Below are 23,529 nucleotides of genomic sequence, written 5' to 3'. Positions count from 1 at the left end.
TCTGATGCCTAACTCGGTCTCTATTCAAGAAGCTCCAGTACAGTAGTGGAGAGAGTGAGGATCTTTAGCCCACAACCATCAGAGAGGGACAGGTATTCTGGGGCTCAGAGGAGGAGAACAGGTGTCCAAGATGACATAGGCGTCAAATGATATAATACATTAAAATTTATTTTTCTTGCAGAATTATAGCTTATTGCCATGCATACGTGATACATTATTTGTGATTCCCCCCCTCATCTGTAAATGTGCTGTAGCTGTGTCTAAGACATCTCTGTATCTCCTCAGTGCCTAGTACCCTTTCAGGCATCTTAGACGGTTTTTTCTTAGTTATGTCATTATTCATACATTTTTTGTACTCAGGACTAGTCGTTATTTACTGCTAAGAAAGAGAAGGAGAAAATGCTGTCCCTGAGATTCCCCAGACCTTCAGATGTGGCATTTTGTTGCAAGTGGATGCATGACGAACTTAAAATGAAGGGGAACTCAAGAGCTGGACCTGTGCAATGCAGAAAGTGTGCCCTGACGGGCTGTATTATCCAGCTGCATCTTGACCCTGAATCTTTTTTCCTCTTGGGCTCTTCTCCATCTGAAAATGATATGGGTAAGGGCATGTCCCTGACTTCGGGAAGGTGACATTAGGTTCCCTTTCTTTCCCTCTCTCTCCAGGTACCAAGCTCTCCTGATGAAATGTGTTCTGCCCCACTGGGCTCCGGGGGCAGTGTCTGGTGCTGTTGATGCCCTTGTTCGAACTTTCCAGAATGGATAGTCCCCCAAAGCTGACTGGAGAGACCCTCATCGTCCACCACATCCCCCTGGTACACTGTCAAGTCCCAGACAGGCAATGCTGCGGAGGGGCAAGTGCAGGTAGCGGGAGCACAAGACCCAATCCCTTCTGCCCACCTGAGCTGGGCATCATCACCCAGCCTGATCAAGACCTGGGACAAGCCGACTCCCTGCTATACAACAGTCTGCATTCTGCTCCCGGGGGATCTGCGCGATCTGCAGACAGCACCAAGAACAGAGGTCGGGATGGAAGAGGCCCCGGGGCCCCTAAACGACACAATCCCTTTTTGCTACAAGAGGGTATTGCTGAGCCAGGACTTGGTGACCTGTATGATGACAGCATTGGTGATAGTGCCACCCAGCAGTCCTTCCACCTGCACGGGGCTGGCCAGCCCACCTTCCATCCCTCCTCTTTGCAGCTGCCACCACCTGGCCCCAGAGTGGGCAGGCCATGGGAGGCAACACATAGTCGGGCTGGAGTGGTGGAGGGGCAGGAACAGGAGCCAGTGACCACCTTGGATGCCCAGCAGTGCAGCAGTAGCCACAGCTGCCGGCCAGAGCCGGAAGCAGAGACCATGGAGCTGGATGAGTACGGGGGCCCTGGTGGGAGTGGCAGCGGGGGTGGAGCCAGTGATACCTCTGGCTTTTCCTTCGACCAGGAGTGGAAGCTCAGTTCAGATGAATCCCCAAGGAACCCCAGATGCTCAGGCTCAGGACCCCAGCACTGCCGCTGCAGCAGCACATCCAGTCAGTCCGAGGCGGCTGACCAGTCCATGGGCTATGTGAGCGACTCCTCCTGCAACAGCTCAGACGGAGTGCTGGTCACCTTCAGCACCCTCTACAACAAGATGCACGGGAACTCCCATGCCAATCTCAACTCTGCCCCGCAATCTTGCAGCGACTCTTCCTTCTGCAGCCACTCAGACCCCAGCGCCTTCTACCTGGACCTGCAGCCCTCCCCAGCAGAGTCTAAGATGTCTTGTGAGTCCCACCACCCTGACAGTGGAGGGAGGGAAGGTGGCTATGGTTGTCCTCATGCCTCGTCTCCTGAGCTTGATGCCAACTGCAACTCCTACCGCTCGCACTGTGAGCCCTGCCCAGCTGTGGCTGACCTCACAGCCTGCTTCCAGAGCCAGGCCCGTCTTGTTGTGGCCACACAGAATTACTATAAACTTGTCACCTGTGACCTGTCCTCCCAATCATCCCCAAGCCCAGCTGGCTCTTCCATCACCAGCTGCTCAGAGGAACACACCAAGATAAGTCCTGCGCCAGGCCCTGGCCCAGACCCTGGCCCTAGCCAGCCCTCTGAGTATTACCTGTTCCAGAAGCCAGAAGTCCAGCCAGAGGAACAAGAAGCAGTGGGCTCCGAAGTGGAAGCACCTGCTCCCGTGGGCCCCACTGTGATCGAGGGACAGGTGTACACTAATACTTCACCCCCCAACCTCAGCACTGGACGTCAGCGCTCTCGAAGCTACGACCGCGGCCTAGAGCGCAGCCCTCCTATCCGCCTGGGCTCACTGGAACGCATGTTGAGTTGCCCAGTACGCCTGAGTGAGGGCCCTGCAGCCCTGACTGGGCCTAGTTCCCCACCTCGGCGTGTCACCTCCTTTGCTGAACTCGCCAAGGGCCGGAAGAAAGCTGCAGGCTCTGGCTCCCCCCCACTGCGAGTGAGCACTGGGGACTCCTCCCAGGAGTTCTCACCCATCCAGGAAGCCCAGCAAGACAGGGTGGGCCCATTAGATGAGGGCACTCACTGTAGCCATAGCCTACCACCCATGCCCTTGGGGCCAGGCCTGGACCTAGTTGGCCCAGAGCCCTGGTCCACCCAGGTCTGTCAGGGCCTCCAGTCCAGTGAGATGCCACCTGCTGGCCTCAGAGCTGCTGGGCAAGGCCCCCTGGCCCAGCTGATGGATCCAGGGCCTGCTCTCCCAGGGAGCCCAGCCAGCAGCCATACCCAGAGGGATGCAAGAGCTAGAGCTGACGGTAAGGAACCTAAAGGCTGGAGAATACCAGGGTGTGTGCATGGCCTCCTCAGTAGTAGGGCCCTGCCCAGCACCCCACGCATACCACTAGAGGTTCCTCAGCCTAGATCAATCATCTTTCCAGTCCAGAGCATGTCCTACGGTTGTAATAGGGGGAAGGAGGATGGCGAATAAAAAATACACCAAGGAGATAAAATTAGCACAACTTAGAGATTGATGTATTGGGAAAGGAAGTACTCAAAAGATTGTGATTCTAAGCCCGGATGACTGGAAATATGTTGATACATGGTTAGGGACTGTAAACACAGAAGTAGATTTACTGGAAAAGGAATAAGGCATGAGTTCCATTTTGGACATTAAGGAATTTGCAGTGTTTAAGGGAAATGTCCAACAGGCAAACCACCCTGGGTATCAGTAAGTTCATTCTTTGATCAGTGATTGTAGCCACTCTTCAAAGAACCTGAGACCTGACACTTAACCTTTAAGCCTCCCAGGCCAGCTCTTTCCCTATTTACTTTATTACACTTAAGTAATTATTTTTTAAAAGCTCTATGTTAAGTGGGTGCTGGTGATAGATGAGAGGAACAATCTCTGTCCTTAAGGAATTCCGATGAAGGGTGGAAACAGAAAAGGAAACAAAATTAAAATGTAGAGATGGCAGTGTGCGGTACAAAATTAAAATGTAGAGATGGCGGTGTGTGGTACTAGTCTATGAGAGGGATAGCTAAACAGACCAAAATGTCAGAGGAGTGCTAATACGGTTTACATTTAAGCACAGTCTAGAAATATGATTAGGAATAGGCTTTGTGGAGACTCATAAAAAGAACATTCTAGGCCCATACAGTAGTCTATACAAAATCACAAAGGCACAGCATATCTTGATGCTTTCCAGAAACTGCAGATAATTTAGTATAGCTATAGTGGAATGTGGATGGAACCATTGAAGGATTTTAATCAGGGAAGTGGCATTTTTTGGTTTGTTACAGCATAGTGGCATGTTTTGATTTGCATTTTAGAAAGATTTCTGATTGTTTGGGTGGAAGGTAGATTAGAAAGGATGTCTCCCTGGAGGTCAGGAGACCCCTGTGATCAGAGAGTCATTGGAATAAAAATAGTAGTTGAAGCTATGAGTGGATGAGAACATCCAGGGAGAATGTGTAGAGTTATAAAGGGAATGGTGGACGGAGCCCTGGGGATACAGTGATTTAAGGTTGAGCAGAGCAACCCTCAAAGGAGACTGAGAAAAATTAGCCAAGAAAATAGAGGGAAAACCAGGAGAGGGTGAAGTCACAGGAGCCAAAGGAGGAGAACATTTCAAAAAGAGTTAGTTCAACAAATGAGTTCTGAAAAGAAATCACTAGGATTAAGGCTGAAGAATCCCAAGAGCAGCATTTGGGAGTGGCCAGCGTAGAAGCCAGATCTCAGAAGGTTTGGAAGGAAAGGGGAGATAAAGCAGGGGAAAGGTCGATAAAGGGGAATTGGCTGTCTGTAGCCTTAGGTTAGTCTGTTGGCTTCTCAAAGGAAAAGGGTTAAAAAAAATCATAAATGGTGTTATCTCTGCTGTTAGGGAGATCACAGTGTATCAGAAGACTTCACACTCCTAAACATACACAGAGGAGGTGCCCTTGGGGAAGGGATGCAGGAGGGTCTCTAGGGAAGAGGGGGGTCAGAAACAGCAGGGATTGGCCAGAGTGCTTTGGAACCCACGCTCTTCTGAGATTGCAGTGTCTGGTGGGTGATATCTAGGCACAGGGCTTGCAGTCTGAGGGCAAGAGCAGCCCTGGTCAGAGATGGGAGGAGAGGCCTTAAAAGTGTTTTTGCTATCAGGTAAGAATTTTCATATTGAGATGCTGTTTTGTTCCATAAGCCTCCAGTGACTTACCACAGGGCTTTTTTCTTGATTCTGTATGACTTTTTTTTTTATATCAAAAAATGATGACAAAAGAAGTGAGATCTCTTTGAGATTCTGAGCAGCAGAATCAAGATTCAAAAGGGTTTTACCAAGTCGGGAAAGAACGTTTTGTTCTTTCAGGGACCAATATGAACTTTGATAATGTAAGCTGTACTTGAGTTGATTTGGGATATTTAATTGATTGCAAACTCAGAATGAGTCAGCAGTTTGGAAGGGCTTCCAAAAAGTTAAAATGGTTGGATTCATTTAGAGACTCGAGAAGGGAGGAGTTGATAGTCCCCCTCACCCTTGTGAACCACTTAGAGCCCTCCTGGAAGTTCTCGACACTCCATTTTAAGAGGGAACCAAGGGGCTGGGGCTCTGTCGCCCACAGAAGAACAGACTTGGGTGAATGTGGTCTCTATCTCCAATTTTCTTAAGGGCTGTCACATAGAAAATGAGAAAACTTATTCCCTGTATTCCCTGAGGGTAGAACTGATACCCACTCCCCACAGTAGACACCCCTCCCCCTTCCCTGATCTTACTGCCTGAGAACTTAGCAGGGAGGATTTTTAAAAGAGTAGGAATAGATAGTCTAATTCAGACATACTCTGCATAGCATGTACAGTAAAGCTGGGATTGGGAGGGCCTACTCTGATAGCCAGCGTCAGCTCAGTCTTGAAATTTGGTATTTAAGTAAGTGGAGAGGATGAAGACATTCCCAGTAGGAAAAGCAGTGTGCTTAAAGATGGGAATGGGGGGGAAGAGTGGTGTCAATGAGCATGGCAGGTGTGGACGTTTGAGGGGAGAGCAGCTAATTTGTGGCAGGTGTGGACACCTACCTGACTGAGAAGATTAGACTTTGTTCTGTGGGCAGTAGCGTCACAGGAAATAAAATACTTCCTAAAGCTGGTATATGTAAGAAGATTTGGATGCAGTGAGCCTATACTGAACCGAGGGTGACAGTGAGGCTTCATTCATTTAACGAATCTTTATTCAGTACCCACCATGCACCAGGGTCTGTTCTAGGCACTGGGGATACAGCAGTAAACAATTTAAAAATCCCTGCTTTTCTGGAGCCCTTATAAGGAGTAACGGACAATAAACAAGATAATTTCTGATAGTGAAAAATGGCTAAAAAGGAAATAAAACAGGGTGATGAGAGCATGACTTGCCAGAGGGACTGGGGTGGTCAGAGAAGGTCTTAATGAAGTGATGCTTGAGCTGATGCCTGAATGATGAGACAATTTCAGCGAGAACAAAAGGCCCCGAGATGTTAATGAACTTGGCATGTTGAAGGACAGAAGGTATTGCTGGAGCATAGTGAGCCAGGGAGAATGACAAGGGTTGTTCTCTGATCACTGACTGGGAATAGCAGGAGGGTATAGTCTGAAAATTTCCACTGAGAGTGGTTCTGAAGCATCTCCTTTACAGGGTGTGTTCAGCATCCCCTTAAGACTCGCTGAAGTAAATAAATGGGGAAAGATGAGGAATAGGAAAATCCAGCCTGATATCATTTCATGTGTAGTACAATGTGGTAAAGAGAACATTAGCCCCGAAGTCAAACTCTGACTTAGGCAGAATTCTAGCTCTGCAGCTTTCTAGTTGTGTGACCTTGGGCGAATGACTTAATCTCTAAATTTCCAATACCCAGATCTTTCAAGTATGGATACTAATTCCTTCCTCAGAACTGTGGAGCCAGGGGTGCCAGTGAACCACACCCAGGGTTTCAGGTGGTATGGATGCTTATAGCGCCACCTTGTGTTCTTTTACATGTTTACAGTGTGTGCAGTGTTTCATTAGCTGCACAGCCCATACACAAAGACTTTCCCTCTGTGCAGTGTCCTGTTGTGTGAGTCCCGTGTTTTGGAGTGAGACCCATGTTTTGAGGGACACTGACTAGAAGATTGGCTGAAAGAACAGGAGAGGACCACTCCTGGGGAACACTCGTCTATGTAGAGGGAGCAGATGTGGACTCTGGGTCTCCAATACCAGGATCATGAAAGAGTGGGAGTAGGGTGGATAGGGTGACAGGGGGGCTGATTCTAGCTGCAAGTAAAGAAATATTTTATTGTGGTTAGATTTGCTCAAAAATGAAATGTGTCGGCTCTAGTGGAGACAGGGGATGATGGGCGAAATCTTGAAGTAAATTAACATCTTGACCCTGAAAATATATTACTAACTCCAAGTCTTTAGGCCTTAGAAACAGAGAAAATGATGGTTCTGCCATTGGCAGAAATGGAAATCATCAGGAGAATGAATGAGGTGTTTTAAAATGGCAAATTTTAAATGAAAGCAGAACCCTAAAGCAGAATGATCTAGAGATCAAGAAGAAGGTTGGGGCTAAAGCCATGGGTTCAGGAGTTGCCTGTACGACTGTCTGAACGTGAACAAGGCAGGGAAGAAAGTGTAGAGTGAAATATAAGAATTGAGCCTTAAGATATGCCCATCTTTGAAGTCAAGAAAATGAAGATGGGCTGAACAGTCAAGAGGTACAAGACAGGTCAATGTCATAAAAACACTAGGAAAAGTTTTACAAAAGACGGGAGGAGCACATTCCACAAACTTGAATTACCCCTACCCCATTCAATTCCTTCAGCCCAGGTCCTACCCCTCTCATCCCCTTTCCCCAGGGAGCGTCATCTCCTGCTTCCTGTCTTCCCCTCACGTGAGTTCAGTGTTCATCTGATTCCTTCTCCATCCCTGTTGCCGCAGGGGGTGGTGCTGAGAGCCGACCAGTCCTTCGCTACAGCAAGGAGCAGAGGCCAACCACGCTGCCCATCCAGCCCTTCGTGTTCCAGCACCACTTCCCCAAGCAGCTGGCCAAGTCCCGGGCCCTCCACAGCCTCTCCCAGCTCTACAGCCTCTCGGGCTGCACCCGTGCACCGCAGCGTGCCCCCCTGGCTGCCCCCGCTGCTCAGGTCCCAGCGCACGCTCCTTCAGGGGAGCCTCAGGCATCCAGCAGCGGAGGTGCCAGGAAAGCTGGGCCTGAGCCACAAACCTCACGGCCGTCACCCCTGGGCAGCTACTCCCCCATCCGGAGTGCCGGCCCCTTTGGGCCCAGCACCGACTCTTCTGCCTCCACTTCGTGCTCCCCTCCCCCAGAGCAGACCACAGCCACAGAAAGCCCACCTCCATGGGGCCGCTCCTGTCCTCCTGCTGTCCGGCCTGCCGCCTCCCAGCAGCCACAAAAGGAGCATCAGAAGATACTGACCTTGGCTGAGTACCGACTCCATGGAACAGGAAGCTTGCCTCCTCTGGGCTCCTGGAGATCTAGCCTCAGCCGGGCAGAGAGCCTGTCCCGGGGAGGTGGTGAGGGCAGCATGGCTTCCAGGCCCAATAATGGTATGAGGTTCAGTGCCTGCCCCCCACCCCACCCCAAGCAAGCTACCTCCCCACTGAATGGTTTCTTATACTCCAGCTTGGGGTCAGAGGTTACAGTGTTTGCGTCTGTGGCTAACATCCCAACCCTCATGTTTTATATGGGCCCACTGGGTGGGTATGAAATGCTGTCTTCTAACTCTTTCCTGTCTCTTTTGCTAATCTGTTCTGCTTTCAGCCAACCATCTATCCCCTCAAGCACTCAAGTGGAGGGAATACAGGAGGAAGAACCCTCTAGGGCCACCTGGTTTGTCAGGGAGCCTAGACCGAAGGCCACAGGATGGTCGACTGGCCCGAAGGAACCCCATCTTTGAGTTCCCTGGCTCCCTCAGTGCTGCTGGCCATCTGAACTGCCGGCTGAATGGTGTGTGGGCCAGATCCCCAGTAAACCCAGGGCAGGCCCTGCCATAGCTGGGAGGGGCTAGAGAAGGGGTCAGTCCCCAAAATCACATGGCTCAGAGGGTATGAGCCACTGAACTGAGCTGCAACTCAGAAAGAGAATTGCTTGGGATTGATTTTTCTCTTCTTTTCAGGTCAAGTAGTGAAGCCGTTGCCACTGACCTGCCCTGACTTCCAAGACCCCTTTTCCTTGACTGAGAAGCCTCCAGCTGAGTTCTGTCTGTCCCCAGATGGCAACTCAGAGGCCGTTTCCATTGACCTTCTTCAGAAAAAAGGTGAATATTACTCCTAGCTCCAGACGGGAAATCTGCTATCACTACCTATTTGTGCCTGTTGCCCGACTATCTAGCCCTTCGGAATATTTCCCTGTTTTAGAACTCCAAGTGCTGGGAGGGAATTAGAGAGCACAGGTACTGGGGCAAGAGGCAGAAGTCTTTGTACTGTGGATCGTGAGTATTTGCAAGTGAGCAAGGATCCTTTATCAGATGCTTAAGAATCAGGTTTTAGTTTCCTCCCTCAGGGAGCTAAGTATAGTGAGGGAGACTCCCATGTGCTATACTGGGGGAGCTCAAGTGCTACAGGCTCTAGCGGTTTGGGTAAACATGATGGTAACATCTAATAAGGTAAGGACTGACAAGGAACCAGTCTATCTAGCAGACCTGTTTAAGTGAGATGATGGGGAGAGGATTGAGCATAACTGCGGGCCTTAGAGAAGCAGCCTGTGAAAGGGAGAAAGATGAAGCTAAAGTCCCTCGCAGAGGCAGAGTGGGGGACTCAGAGTTTAGGGAGAGGGAAGAACCTTAGGCAAGAAGGGGAATAGCCACCTTCCTCCAAGTTGGAAAGGGATTAAGAGAGGGCAGGTGGGAAGGAAGATAGTTGTAATGTAGCTCTGTCTTTTGGATGGACAGGGAAGTTGAATTCATCACCAGTGACCTCTGTTCTCTGTGTGAAGTAGAGCCAAGGGCTTGAGAGAGGGGTCAAGATTTGGCAAGGCAACGTGAGAGCATAGCAAAGAGTGCTACAAGGCACACGTCAAAGAAGTGCTTCTCCCAGGCACTGGTGTGAGTAGCGCTGGACTTTCTCCTACAACAGCCAATAGCCTGGTTTCTCAGAGTGGAGAGGACAGATGGTTAGAGTGATCCAGGTTTGGAGCAAGAGGGCAAGGAAGTGAGGATGTTGAGTGTCTTGACAATGGAATCATTGAGGTGGGTCTCGGCAGGGAGGTGAAAATAGGAGGGGCTTGAGAACCGGGCAAAAACAGGAAGAGGCCAGGGCCTGCTGTGTGTGCAGGGACAGAGAGTGAGTGAGTGAGTGAGTGAGTGAGTGTGTGTGTGTGTGTGTGTGTGTGTGTGTGTGTGTGGAAGCCCTTCCCTCTTCCCACTGAGGGCTCAGTCCCAGCTGAGTTGCTCAGGGACTTGATTAGGGACCCATCACATCAAATTCTCACTTGCAGGGCTGGTGAAAGCTATTAACACGGCTGTAGACCTCATTGTGGCCCATTTTGGCACAAGCCGGGATCCTGGGGTAAAGGTAGGCAAGAAACTGTGGAGAGCTGAGCTCTACCCTGCTGACCCTCACCTATTCTCTGCTACCACCTGCCCTTGCTCTCTTGCCTCTAGAACTCAGAGTTGGGTACTTAGAGATGGGGATCGCAAGAGAAGCACCGTAAGGACTAAGAGAGTCAGAAAGGACCAAGGTCAGGCTCCAGATGATTCCCTGTACTTCCCTACTGCATCCACAGGCAAAGCTGGGGAATAGTTCTGTGAGCCCCAATGTAGGCCACCTGGTTCTGAAGTACTTGTGCCCTGCGGTCCGGGCGGTGTTGGAGGACGGGCTCAAGGCCTTTGTGCTGGATGTCATCATCGGGCAGCGGAAGAACACCCCGTGGAGTGTGGTTGAGGCTTCCACACAGCTAGGTAAGTGCTGGCTGGCAAGATAGGGACCCCAGGCTGAATTTCAGGGTTCCAGGATTGGGCACGTGACCTCCAACTCTGGCTTCCTCCCAGGCCCATCCACCAAGGTTTTGCACGGCCTGTACAACAAAGTCAGCCAATTCCCAGAGCTCACCAGTCATACCATGCGCTTCAACGCCTTCATCCTCGGCCTGCTCAAGTGAGTGTGTGGAAATCTACAAACCACCGGTCCCCTCCCCTGGGCTCTGGCACTTCTGAAGAACCAGCTCCCTAGACTGGGTCAGAAAGGGTGGATCTGCAGGATCTTTGGCCAGGGCCCAGGCTCACTTTCTCCCCACCTAGCTACAGCCTCTCTCAGTAGGTCACTGGTCTCCCAGCAGACCCATCAGTCTCTGGCACTGATCACCAACATGGTCTTCTGCTTTTACAAATCCATAATCTGGCTCATTTGGAAATTAACCTGGTTTTCAGTTTCTTTGGATATTGTAACCCTGATCCTGTCCATTCCAGCACTGCTTCCAAATCCTGCTTGACCCAGTTCACCTTGGCACCCACATCACAGTATCCTTCTTTTCTCAAGTATGGGCCGAGGTCATCCCCTTTGGTCCTGAGCTATCCTGTCCTCTCACTCAGCAGCTGCCCTGACTTCCTGGGTCACGGGCAAGCCAACTCCATTCTAAGAGGAAGTGATTGGCTTGTGAATCACATGTTCACCCCCTCCGTATTAACCAGGTAGCATCACTGCCATAGCAGGGAGATGTTCACCTATACCTCTGCCCTGTGCGTGACCCCCCCATATCTGTCTTCTCTGTATCTTATCATCTGGCTATATCCACACAAGACTCAACTCTCTTCACCTATCTCCCTACAGCATCCGGTCCCTGGAGTTCTGGTTTAATCACCTCTATAACCATGAAGGTAATGCTCAGAACCCTGCTCTGTCTTGCAAACTCAACAGAGGCCGGACCTCGGAGGATCAAAAGAGGGAGGCACAGCTGTCTTTTCAGATGCTAGAAGTGGGGAGGAGAACCACACAGGCTTTCATCCTCAAGGCTTGGGCTTCTACCAAGTCCTCTCCCAGCCTCTGCTTGTGTTAGAGCCTTGGAGTCAGCGGGATACTCAGGCAATCTGGGAGTCAGGGTGGCCAGGAACCTCTCTCCTCTGGACTCACGGCTGCCACTTAAGATTGTGGAGCTTCCGCACTGCACAACTTCAGAAGGCATCGTTTACACTGTAGTGCATCTAAGTGGCACGGCACACAGCCTGTGCAGCAGTCCACAGTGACTCCACCCAGGTTGCCTTTCACAGGCCCACCCCAGGCCGGGCTCTGCTTCTCTGTGTGGCTCAGTCCCTCTCTCTTTCTCCCCTAGATATCATCCAGACCCACTACCAGCCGTGGGGTTTCCTGAACGCGGCGCATACGGTGTGCCCTGGCCTCCTGGAGGAACTGCTGCTGCTGCTCCAGCCCCTGGCCCTCCTGCCCTTCAGCCTCGACCTACTGTTCCAGCACCGGCTGTTGCAGAGTGGGCAGCGGCAGCGGCAGCACAAGGAGCTGCTGCGGGTGTCCCAGGACTTGCTGCTGTCCGCCCACTCGACACTGCAGCTGGCCCGCTCCCGGGGCCAGGAGGGCCCTGGAGACATGGACGGGGCAGCCCGTGGGGAGCGGGTGAAGGGTGTGGGTGCCCCAGAAGGTGGAGAAGATGAGGAAGAAGAGAAGGAGACAGAGGCAGCTGAGAGCTCAGGGCGTGGCAGGTGGGCCCGAAGTGGGCAGGCTGGCTGGTGGTACCAGCTCATGCAGAGCTCCCAGGTCTACATCGATGGCTCCGCTGAGGGCTCTAGGTTCCCCCGGGGTGGCAGCAATAGCAGCAGTGGCAGCAGCAGTGAGAAAAAGAAAGGGACAGGAGGTGGGGGGCCACCCCCCCGAGAGGGAGTCGTGGAGGGAGCTGAGGCCTGCCCTGCCCCTGAGGAGACCCTTGGCCGGGAGAGGGGCTGGCCCTTCTGGATGGGGAGCCCCCCTGATTCTGTACTGGCTGAGCTGAGGCGCAGCCGGGAGAGGGAGGGGCCCACTGCCCCCCCAGCAGAAAATGAGGAAGGAGCCTTAGAGCCTTCACCCGGGGTCATCAAGTGGGGACACCTCTTCGGGTCCCGAAAGGTTCAGCGGGAGGCCCGGCCCACAAACAGGTAAGAGACAGCCCCTGGTGTAGACAGACGGGCGGGGGTGCCTGCTCTAAGCCAGGGCACAGACAGAGCCAGAGCCCGGCCGCTATCCCCTAGGCTACCCTCGGACTGGCTCAGCCTGGACAAGTCCATGTTCCAGCTAGTGGCGCAAACAGTGGGTGCCCGCCGGGAGCCAGAGCCCAAGGAGGGCCTGCAGGAACCACAGTCTCCAGCCCTGCCTTCCAGCACTCCATGGTGAGCCCTGGGAGACAGAGGGATGTGCGGGCTGGGTTTGGCTCTGGGTGGGGTTTCTCTGACCTCCATTTGTTGTTTCCCCAGCGAGGTGAAGGCACTGTGCCACCATCTGGCCACAGGCCCTGGACAGCTGAGCTTCCACAAGGGAGACATCCTGCGGGTGCTGGGGCCAGCCGGAAGAGACTGGCTGCGCTGCAGCCGTGGCCCTGACACTGGCCTGGTGCCTCTGGCCTATGTGACTTTGACCCCAACTCCAAGTCCAACCCCTGGGAGCAGCCAAAACTGAGGCCCTGTGCATGCTGGTGGCCTCAGGGACCCTCACAACCCCTAGACTCGTAGCCTGAGAGCCCTTCCCAAGCCCTCTGGCCTGGTTACAGAGAGTAGACCGAGAGCTGGGGGCCACATACCCCTGTGCTCAGTATCAATTACTCCCCCTTAACTGTCCCAGTGACCTCGTCCAGATCTCCCCCCAGGAAAGGAGGGAAGGGACGCAGCACTGGGCTGCCAGAATTTCCCCCGCCTATCTTGGCCAGCCCTCCCATGGGTACAGACAGGCATGTCCCTGTGGAGGGAGGTGACCAGAAGGCCCGTTTGTGGGGGTCCCTAGGCCAGGTGGTGAGAAGGATGGGTGACAGTATTGGGGCCAGTTCCCTGAGCCCCCAGCTTTAAGTAGGCTGTGGCCAGTGCCTGGTGGTCAGAGGAGGGAGGAGGAGCCCAGGCTCTGTTTATGTATTTATTTATTTATTTATTACACCTATTAATAAAAAAGGTGCTCGGCCTCCAAACCATTCTCTCTTTGTGCCTTCTCCCACCCTCCAGACCATCTTTCTTCTTTGCAAAAGGATGGCTGGGATAGGATGAAAAGGAAAGAGAGAACTTGAAGTCTAGGTACCTACGCCAGGAGCTGCTTCTGGATGGTGCTGAGGCCCAGAGCATCATGGGTGAGATGCCCATATGTGCGGCCAAACTGGAACTTATACCCTGTGTGGCCAAAAGATTCTGTCATTTGTAGCCAGAGGCATAGAAAAGTTATTTCTCAGCCAGTTGCCTAGAACCTCCAAGTTATCCTTCAAAATCTGGTCCTAACTACTCCCTAGAAGCTACATCAGTTTCCTCTTCTGCCCAGTGAGAAAGCTGACCCAAGGTCCCCCCCTATCTACTAGTTCCAAGCCCTAAACCACCTCCACCCATCTCTCTCTCTCTCTCACACACACACACACACACACACAGATATTCCAGTCCCCAAAGCCTCCCTCTGGGGGCTGTCCTCACCTGGCACATAGCCCCCATATTTAGGTACAAGGCCCAGGTTCTGAGGGTAGGTCCTGGAAAGTGAGGGGAGATGTTTAGGATCCTTCTGGGATCTGCCCCCTGACTTCATCTGTCCAAATTCCTGCAGTGCCTGGTTGCTGAGCACAGGAAAGCTGGAACCGAAGAGGAAGCGAGCACGGGGCACATAACCAGTGAAGCCTAGGGGAGGGGGATACTAAGTCAGTACCTCCTGGGCACCTCCCCAGGCCTTTGGTCATTACCCACTTCCTCTCACCTGGCATGAAGAACTTGCGAGGATCTCTGTCATCCATGGAATAAGGGGAAGCCTTCTGAGGAGAAGTTGATAGAAGAAAAACAGGGCTATCAAGTTCAGCCCCTGGGCTGTAACACAAGCTCCCAGGGAGGTGAGGCTGGCGGTCTAGCCCACATCCCCTGTCCCACAGCCATGCTACACATGACCACCCCAGACCTGGCCACACAGAGGTAAGGCTCCCCACTCCCGCCTCGTACTCCCCATCAGCCTTCTCCGTCTCACTTGTTCCGCCTCCTGCCCCAGCTCTGGCTCCTTTTCCGTCTCTAGCTCTGCCTCCAGCTTTGGCTCTTGGTCTTTCTCCACGTCTTTCTCTCCCTTGGCCTCCTTTGGCAGCTCCTGACTCCTCTGTCGCCCATACCACTGAGTGAAATCATTCAGAGCCTCAGCCCAGACCCGGCTGCTGTTCTTGGCAAAGAGGAACTGTGCCTGGGGTACAAAACCTAGGTAGGCAGGGGGCAAGGACGATTTGTTAGTGTGTGGGACCCATGTTCTGGGATGGGGGTACCTGTTCATACCCGGGTACATACCTGTGTACCCAGGGATCATGCTGGAGCTGAGCCTTTCGTGTCCACGCCTGACAGGCAGGCTTCTCCTGGGACCCTCGGGAGATCTTGGAGGCCGGATGGGAGGCAGAAGTGTGCGGTGGGAAGGGAGCCGGGCTAGGCCAGGAGAGCCGCGAAGTAGCTGCCCAGTCATCTGCCCATAGGTCTGGCCCATGCTGAACCGAAGTAGCGGGCAGTGTCCAGTGTACCTGTAGCACAAGTCTCACCCACTCACCTCTAGAATCCCCGGCCTCACCATCCCCAGAGGCAGAAGCAGAGACCTCTGAAGCCCTGATCTCTTCTGGACTCAGCTGTGTATATATTTGGAGCAGGCATTTCTTAGTTCTCTGTCTGGGTTTTCAACCCTTCCCCTCTGCTGCTACCCTGTTACCATGGAGAGCACAACACAAAGCTTCATAGCAGGCCCGGCTACTACTGTTCCCTTGCTTTTCCTTTTCCATCCAACATCATAGACATCCCAGCCATAAGCCTCCCATACCAGAACGTCCACCTGGCCCCCAAGGCCGAGGTGGCACAACTCTGCCACCTTTTACACCCTTTTACACCCCTGTTCCCAGAAGCAAACACGTGTGCTCTGGGCAGAAGTCTTACCCTGGGATATAATGAGGGTTCTGAGGGTTCAGCCCTGGTATGAAGGTGCTAGCCATAGCCTTGGGAACCCAGGCGAAGTTCCCTTCGTTTCTCTGAGCCGTTTCTCTGAGCTGAGCTCCTGGGCTGTGTGTGCTGACTGTGTCAAGGGCTGGGAGGCCGAGCCAGAGGCAGGAGGTGGGGCTTGGGGAGGAGAGAGGGGTTGGGGCACTAGTGTGATGGCTGTCAGGGCCCGGGCCGCAGGGGAGTAGAGGCTCACTGGTCCGTCCACTCCGGATCAAGGGCAGCCCTGCCACCTGGGGGCAGGGAGAAGGCCGCGTACAGCCTTGCCACTGCAGAACCAAAGGAAGCCCTGAAGTGGCAGGTGGGGGAGCAAAAACTGACAGGCCCATTGAGCTCTGTCTCGAAAGAGGGCCCTTCCTTCCTAAGCCCCTCTCTGAGCACCTGCCTGAGGAGGTGTGGATTGTACGCTCTGTGAGTCTTGGTTGAAGGTGATGGAATTCCTAGGAAAGCCCAGGGGGGAGGTGATAGGGAGAAAAGGAACCTAAAGACCTCTAGGCAGTGACATTGTTTATTTTCAGTAACGTAAGGACAAGAATTACTACTATAATCCGGATCATCATCCATTCAACAAATATGCCGTGCTCTGCCAGGCATGCCGTACAGGGGCAGAACGTCATTTAGTATCTCTGAACCCTACTATCCTCATTTATAAAATGCAGGTGCTGCTGTTGTGAGGCTCAGATTAATGTATGCAGATGTGCTTTGTAACAAACACCTTGAAGCCAGAATGTGGGGTAGGGGAAAGGGCACAGGCGTGAAGTCAGGCAGCCATGGGCTCCTAACAGCTTGTGAGCTTGAGCCGACCTTACCTTCTCTGAGCAGGTGGCTTCTTCTGAACCTGAAATCCCTAAACTCTTAACATGAAGGTTAAAATAGCCTAACCTACCAAGGTGGTGTCAAAAATAAAGTCAGATAGTGTGTGTGAAAGAACTTACCCCAGCACCTGGCACGCAGCTGCTAAAACTTAATTTCCTTTCCTATTGTTTAGTATCGTCTCTAAGCGTCTAACACAAATGGGAGATCAATGGATGGTTAGTAAATTCAGGGGTTACAGGTTTTCTCACTGGGGGGGTTCAAGGGAAGGAGATATGAAGGTAATGTTGAGGTTTAATGAGGGGGCAAATTAGAATTTGTTAAGAAAACAATTCAGATCCTAAGAGCAGTACAGACCAGGAAAAAGATGCGGGGAGGGGAGCATGATTAGAACTTCACGGCTGGTTCAGGGCCAGGCTGGTCCACCTTTCCAGGACGCAGAGCCTCTGCTCTCCTCCCCACGCCTGACTGTGCCAGTGCCTGGGCTAACCCAGCATGTGTCACTGACTTCTTGGGAATTGCACAAGAGGGCCCCAAAGAATACATTTCATGCTCCTCAGTGTTCTGCCAAGAACACTTGGTATGTGTCACTGAGAGCTAGAGTTAGAGAGGACTTGGCTCCCAGGAAATATGCTAGAGTGAGGGTGGGAGCTGAGGGGAGAGCCCAGAAGAGCAGGAATATGTCAAGGCTAACAACCTGGACTTCTGGATTCTGTAACAGACACTGTTGGTTGCACACCTCATACCTATTCCCTACCCCCGTCTCCCTTCTTCCTAACAGAACTTTAATTTTGTTCTGCCAAGCAGTCAGGAACTTCAGGGAAGCTGGAGCCAGCCGTAGGAATGAGTCTGGATTAGTCTAAGCCCATCATAGTAGTCCCATTCCCCTTGCCAGTGACTGGTTAGGCATGGGCTTGTGGCAACCTGGACAGTATGAGGGCAAGTCTGCTGGGGTGAAGGAGTGTCCTGGGAAGAGTTTCTTTGCTCTTAAAAAGATGCACAACAAATTAGAGAAAGAGAGATGGACAAGGAGGAATGATGTCTTTTCCTGCCTCTAGAAATTCTGTGGATGTGATGCTGGAACCTTGGCAGGCATCATGAAACCTGTGGAAAGCTAAGCTAACCTGGGAACAAAGCCTGAATCCATGCAGGGTGGATGGCAGAATAGCAAGGCCTGGGTCCTTGATGGTAATGTTGAGCCTCTGACTTAACCAACCTTCTTATGAAATAATTTCATTATTGTTAAGGCCACTTTAAGTTTTCTTTTACTTAGAGCCAAAGGCGTCATAATATAAAAGTAAAACAAAACAAAACAAAAACACTAGTTCTAAAAACAAAAACAAAACGCTAGTTCTAATCCTAGTCACTAGAGATACAGACCCTGGCCAAATTCATCTCATCAGCCCTCAGTTTTCTCATCTATAAAATGGGTAAACTAATGTTACTACCTCATTGAGCAGGATATGGTAGATGAGATGATGCAAAAAGAGCAGCTGGCCCAGTGTCTAACTTGCTAATAAGTAAATAGCAATTCATTGTGTTTAGTTAGAATTTGGTAGGATGGGAGAAAAGAAAAAAGTAGTAAGACTGGGAGTTCGGGGGAAAGAATCTGTGAAGTTGAGAAATGGAAAGGTTAGAATTTAAAATTGGGATGTAGATTAAGATGCAGGGACTGGAACAATTTCTGCAGAAAAGACCATGGCAGCTAGAATCTGGGTAAGCGTTAATATAAGTTAGGAAACAAATTATAATTAGTCTTAGATTCATGGTTTGTGAAGAAACAGCTCACTGTTCTTGGTGAAATGGCTTGTTACTATTATTGTTTCCATCTGTGTAAAGAGTATTTCTAAATCCCTGAAGATTGGAAGGACATTCTAACCTGGGAAAGGAGTGGAAGAGCTAGCTGAGGGGCCTGTAGGAATGCTCATTGCCTTGGTGCCTCCTTCCGAGGGACAGTCATGGTAACCTACCCACAACTTGTTCCTGACGACAGCTGCCACACCCAGCGGCCAGTGTTGGATGTGGCAGCAGAGAAATGTTTCGCTGGATTACACCCATCTACAAGATGAAGGTCCAGTTAGGAAAGTCACGACAGTGCCCTGCTCACTCCACACAGCCTGCTGGGTCTCCCAGATGGCAGTCTACAACTCTCTTGTGCTCTGCCTTTGATCTGACCGGGAATTGCTGTAAAATTTCATGTAAATAAATACAAATAGCGAATCATGTCGTACACCTGAAACTAATATAATGGTATGTGTTAACTATATCTCAATTTTTAAAAATCAGGATGTTTATCAGCCAAAAAATTTTCACATAGATCCCAGATCAATCACTTGATTGTACGTCAGTACTGGGCAAGCATAAATCCCCTCTATGAGGATGAATTAAAAGAAAATCATGAGACCTTTGGAAAAAGTTCCTCAGATCAAGAGACAACCAAAATTGAAACAAAAAGTGAAAAGAATGAACTCCAAAAGATTACATACAACATAACACCCTTTAAAATTAAAATATATAGATGCGATAAAACTACATAAACAGGAAAGCAAGGGAATGATGAACATGAGTTTAGTTGCTTACCTCGCATGGAAGTGAGACAGTGGAGGGGGATGAGACCATACGTGTAGATGTACGTTATTGTCAAGGCCCCAGTTTTTGTTTGGGATGGTGATTTCATAAATGCTTATTATTACACATTCGAATGAATGAATTAATTAAACCATGGGCCAATGATTAAAGTGTATCATAAATCAAGGATTATGAAAACCCAAATCTGTGCAGTTGACATCCAAAGAGGTGGAATGGGGTGGGGTTGGGGAGAATCCAAATAGAAATGATCAGAAACAGTGGTATTGATAAGACTTGAATATACTTTCTGGTTTTAGTGCTCAAGAAGTCAAAATATTAAAGACGAACAGAATCTGAACAAGGATGATTTATTAGCTACACACAGGGAAATTTAAAAACTGGCCATAGTCTAGTCCTGCCTAACAGAGCAGGCTTGGGCAAATTGCTTAGTCTTTGAGCCTCAGTTTCCACATCTGTAAAATGAAAGAGATGCACTGGATTGTTATTAAGATTCCTTCTAGTTCCTACTCCCTTCTCTATTTGCCAATGCAAATATTATATGGGTTTTAAACATATATACATATTATTTTACATTTTTATGTATACATATTTATCTTACATTTTATATTCATATTTATGTATTATAAAATATATACATATATGATTTTCTTAAATAGCAGAATCTTTGATGTGCTTTTAGTCATTTTTTTAATTGAAGTATAGTTGATTTATAATGTGTTAATTACTGCTGTACAGCAAAGTGACTCAGTTATATATACATTATTTTTCATATTCTTTTCCATCATGGTTTATCACAGGATATTAAATATAGTTCCCTGTGCTAGACAGTAGGACCTTGTTTATCCATTCTATATATACCAGTTTGCATCTGCTAATTAGAGTCATTTCTAAACGCAACTATATTTTTAAAGTTTCATACTTTAAAATGTGCATGTGTGGGGCTTCCCTGGTGGCTCAGTGGTTGAGAGTCTGCCTGCCGATGCAGGGGACACGGGTTCGTGCCCCGGTCCGGGAAGATCCCACATGCCGCTGAGCGGCTAGGCCCGTGAGCCATGGCCGCTGAGCCTGCACGTCCGGAGCCTGTGCTCCGCAACGGGAGAGGCCACAACAGTGAGAGGCCCGCGTACCGAAAAAAAAAAAAATGTGCATGTGCCTCCTAGGATGCAGCTCCAAATGAGCCTTATTCAACTTATAAATTTTCCTGAAAACAGGCCACTATCTGGATATCACTGCTCTGAGCATAGAGGATGGATCAAAGCAAAGGAAATGGCAGAATCTCTTTCTGGCGTTTTTACACGTATAACATTCTTCAAATCCACAGCACCAGTTTTTTGGGTTTTTTAAATAAATTTATTACTTATTTATTTTTGTGTTCATTGGGTCTTCATTGCTGCGCTGCGGGCTTTCTCTAGTTGCGGCGAGCGGGGGCTATTCTTCGTTGCTGTGCGCGGGCTTCTCATTGCAGTGGCCTCTCGTTGCGGAGCAGGGGCTCTAGGCTCGCGGACTCTAGAGCACAGGCTCAGTAGTTGTGGTGCACGGGCTTAGTTGCTCACGGCATTTGGGATCATCCCAGACCAGGGCTCAAACCCATGTGCCCTGCATTGCCAGGCGGATTCTTAACCACTGCGCCACCAGCCAAGTCCCTCCACTAACTTTCATTAACCATCTCAGCTAGGTAATTACCTTCTGGTCACTACAGAGATGAATAGATGAATAAGATATAATTCTTGACCTCAGTGATTTTACAATTTTAAAGAGGAGTGAGAGCTACAGAGAAAATCAGTATAAACACCACAATGTAGATTTAAACAAAAACAACCGACTTTATAATAGGCCACAAAGAAAAATCTCAAAAATCCCAACAAGCACAAATAAACCACATTTTTCTCACACAAACACAACAAACCTGTAAATAAAAAACAAAAATTAGGTTAACCAAGCAAACAAAAAACCCCAATTGCCTCTAAATTCAGCTTTGATTGAATTCTCATTTATTTCTAAAAAATGGTGTATAATCACTCTTCTTTTCTTTGCCCCAAGCTAAGAGAGCATTTAAAAATTGTCTAAATGTTGGGCAATTTTTAGCCTCAAGTGTATACTGGCATCACGACTAAGGACATAGGCTTAATCCTAGATCCATCACTTAACTAACTGTACAATCTTAGGTAAATTAGTAAACCTCTCTGAATCTCTTTTTCCCTCATCTATGAAATGAGAATGGTAATACTGTAAGGATTAATTTAAATGGTATATGTAACACAGAATAGTTATTGGTACCTAATAAACTGTCAAAATTATCATTAAACAAGTGTTCCAGTAGGAGCCATTTTTGTTACAAGAAACAACTGTCTACTTCTGCTGGCCCAAGTATAGCAAGTACAGAGGAAGAGAGGTTATCGTAAGGATGAATTAGATTTCATCAGTGTCCAAGGAAAGGACTCTATAGCCTGCTTTATAGCCAGGCCTCATGGAAACTGAAATTGAGAACTTGAAAGCTAACAGGAGCTAAGGCAGTTATTTTCGCTCTTTTCTCCTTGAGGCCATGTGCTTCCGTCTGCACATCTGCTCAATCTCTCTCTCTCTCTTTTTTTTTTTTTTTTTTCGGTACGCGGACCTCTCACTGTTGTGGCCTCTCCCGTTGCGGAGAGGAGTTCGTTTCCTGATGAGCCACATGCACACCGGAGTTATGATGTGGCAGACACATCCATTTGGGAAGGGGAGAGAATGGGGAGGGGGCAGAGGAGAGGAGACGTGAGGAGAGGGAGAGGGAAAGAAGGGAGAGAAGGAGGGAGGGAGGGAGAAGAAGAGAGAGAATGAGAGCATAAGAAAGAGAGAGAGGGCTTCCCTGGTGAAGCAGTGGTTGAGAGTCCGCCTGCCGATGCAGGGGACACGGGTTCATGCCCCGGTCCGGGAAGATCCCACATGCCGCGGAGCGGCTGGGCCCGTGAGCCATGGCCGCTGAGCCTGCGCGTCCGGAGCCTGTGCTCCGCAACGGGAGAGGCCACAACAGTGAGAGGCCCGAGTACCGAAAAAAAAAAAAAAAAAAAAAAAGAATACTAGCTGAAACTCTATATAACTAAACCAGAAAATCTCACTGAGATTAAAATTGTGTAGGAAAATATAAATCAAAATCAACCCAAGTGATACAGAATATCTGAAAATAAAATAACAACCATAGAAGAAATTGAAAAAGTGGTCAAATAGTTGCCACCTACCAGAAGACCCACACTACACTTAATTTACAAAATTAGTATGAATTTAATTCAAGACCTAACAAACCTCATACAAGTCTTACAACAGATGAAGAATCTAAATGAAACATCAAGCCAGGAATAGCACGTAGCAAGATGGTCTTCTTTCCTTGAATCCAGTAATAGTTACCACTAAATGATCACAGCCCACTTTCTGAGACCTCCCAAGGCTCTGCAAGACAGCATATCTTTAGTGATTTCTGCCAGAGGTTCAGAATGAGGGGAATGCTGGCAAATGTCCTGCTCTTTGTCACCCCTGAGTTGACAGCTCAATAAGGGCAGATACCTTGTCTATCTTGTTCACAGTTGTAGCCCCAGCATCAAGCACAGGTGTCTGGTGCATAATATAAGCTAAACAAATCTAGCAATATTGTAAAGGAATAACATTCATTAAAACTAGTAGGATGTATTTCAGGACTGCAACAGTGATTAAAATAGAAACTCTTTCTATTAATGTAATTAACATGAATAAACCAAAGGAAATAAAAGCCATTTGATCACCCTGACAGATGCTGAGGAAATCTTTCATAAAATTAAATACCCATTTGTTATTTTTTAAAGGATTTTTAGTAAACCAGGAATATAAACATGATAAAGAATACTTGAAATGAACAACCAATATCAAACTACATCAAAGAGAGAAGCCAGAGCCAGGATTGGCAAACGGGTCTTATGCGTTGTACTAAATCCAATTAATTGTAGTCACTTATGGGAATGTTACTGTGAGGTTTCTGAAATAGGGTCATGGCTTAGCAGGAAAAAGTGCTAAGGATTAGCTATGTTTGCCCTGAGCATAAGATGGATGCTAGCGTGTAGAGTTGATAATCCTTCACTTTAGGCAATCTTAAAAAAGTCAGAACCAAGACAAGACTGCACTATCACCTTTATTATTCAACATTGTTCTACATATGGTCTAGACAGCGCATGAAACAAAAATAAGGACAGTTACCCTTGAACAATGTAAGTTTGAACTGCACAGGTCCACTTACACGTGGACCTTTTTTTTTCAATAAATATTACAGTACTACAGATAAGTGGCTGGTTGAATTCATGATGCAGAACTGCAGATATGGAGGGTGGACTATGGGACTTAAGCATCCTCGAATTTTGATATCTCTGGCAGGTCCTGGAACCAACTCCCTAACCCCCCAACCCCCTCCCCCTTCCCCCCTCAGATACCAAAGTCTCATTGTAATAAGATATAAATGTTGGAAAGGAAGAAAAAGTTTACTTGCTTAACTACAAAACCCAGAGAAGTAACCAAAAAACAGCAAGAACTAATAAGAGTATTATCAAATGAAAAATATATTCAAATA

General features: G+C 49.1%; 2 protein-coding genes and 1 long non-coding RNA gene across 9 annotated transcripts in view; 2 read left to right on the top strand and 1 right to left on the bottom strand.

Moving 5' to 3' along the window:
• RUSC2 (RUN and SH3 domain containing 2) overlaps positions 1 to 13,546 on the top strand; it is a 59,452-nt gene extending 45,906 nt beyond the window's left edge. For 3 of the 4 annotated variants that reach the window (XM_060154884.1, XM_060154886.1, XM_060154887.1), the window contains 11 exons: positions 667 to 2,766; positions 7,372 to 8,001; positions 8,216 to 8,401; positions 8,571 to 8,711; positions 9,890 to 9,966; positions 10,178 to 10,352; positions 10,443 to 10,548; positions 11,221 to 11,267; positions 11,720 to 12,530; positions 12,624 to 12,761; positions 12,846 to 13,546. In XM_060154884.1, the coding sequence (XP_060010867.1) occupies positions 735 to 2,766; positions 7,372 to 8,001; positions 8,216 to 8,401; positions 8,571 to 8,711; positions 9,890 to 9,966; positions 10,178 to 10,352; positions 10,443 to 10,548; positions 11,221 to 11,267; positions 11,720 to 12,530; positions 12,624 to 12,761; positions 12,846 to 13,047 (4,545 nt within the window). In that variant the 5' untranslated portion in view covers positions 667 to 734 and the 3' untranslated portion in view covers positions 13,048 to 13,546. Of the gene's footprint in view, positions 1 to 666; positions 2,767 to 7,371; positions 8,002 to 8,215; positions 8,402 to 8,570; positions 8,712 to 9,889; positions 9,967 to 10,177; positions 10,353 to 10,442; positions 10,549 to 11,220; positions 11,268 to 11,719; positions 12,531 to 12,623; positions 12,762 to 12,845 lie in introns of those variants that run through there. The other variant, XM_060154888.1, reaches the window with a different exon arrangement.
• Positions 13,482 to 15,624, bottom strand: CIMIP2B (ciliary microtubule inner protein 2B). Of its 4 annotated transcripts, none has more exons than XM_060154892.1 (6): positions 15,501 to 15,624; positions 14,874 to 15,097; positions 14,569 to 14,786; positions 14,308 to 14,362; positions 14,034 to 14,231; positions 13,482 to 13,742 (listed from the first exon to the last, which is right to left on the bottom strand). In XM_060154892.1, exons 1-6 carry the CDS (start codon positions 15,554 to 15,556, stop codon positions 13,654 to 13,656), a joined length of 840 nt encoding a protein of 279 aa, XP_060010875.1. In that variant the 5' UTR covers positions 15,557 to 15,624; the 3' UTR covers positions 13,482 to 13,653. The 4 variants fall into 4 exon arrangements, with proteins under 4 accessions (XP_060010875.1, XP_060010873.1, XP_060010876.1 ...); XM_060154890.1 differs by having other exon boundaries at positions 14,034 to 14,086; XM_060154893.1 differs by having other exon boundaries at positions 14,308 to 14,359.
• LOC132523555 (uncharacterized) lies at positions 14,523 to 18,621 on the top strand. Its single transcript, XR_009541557.1, has 2 exons — positions 14,523 to 14,790; positions 15,053 to 18,621. It is a non-coding gene; the product is annotated as an uncharacterized LOC132523555 (long non-coding RNA).
• Positions 18,622 to 23,529: the final 4,908 nt, after the last annotated feature.

This window comes from Lagenorhynchus albirostris, chromosome 7, assembly GCF_949774975.1.
Source record: "Lagenorhynchus albirostris chromosome 7, mLagAlb1.1, whole genome shotgun sequence".
In the NCBI taxonomy this organism is placed as follows: Eukaryota; Metazoa; Chordata; class Mammalia; order Artiodactyla; family Delphinidae; genus Lagenorhynchus; species Lagenorhynchus albirostris.
This window is presented reverse-complemented; position numbering and strand designations above follow the sequence as displayed.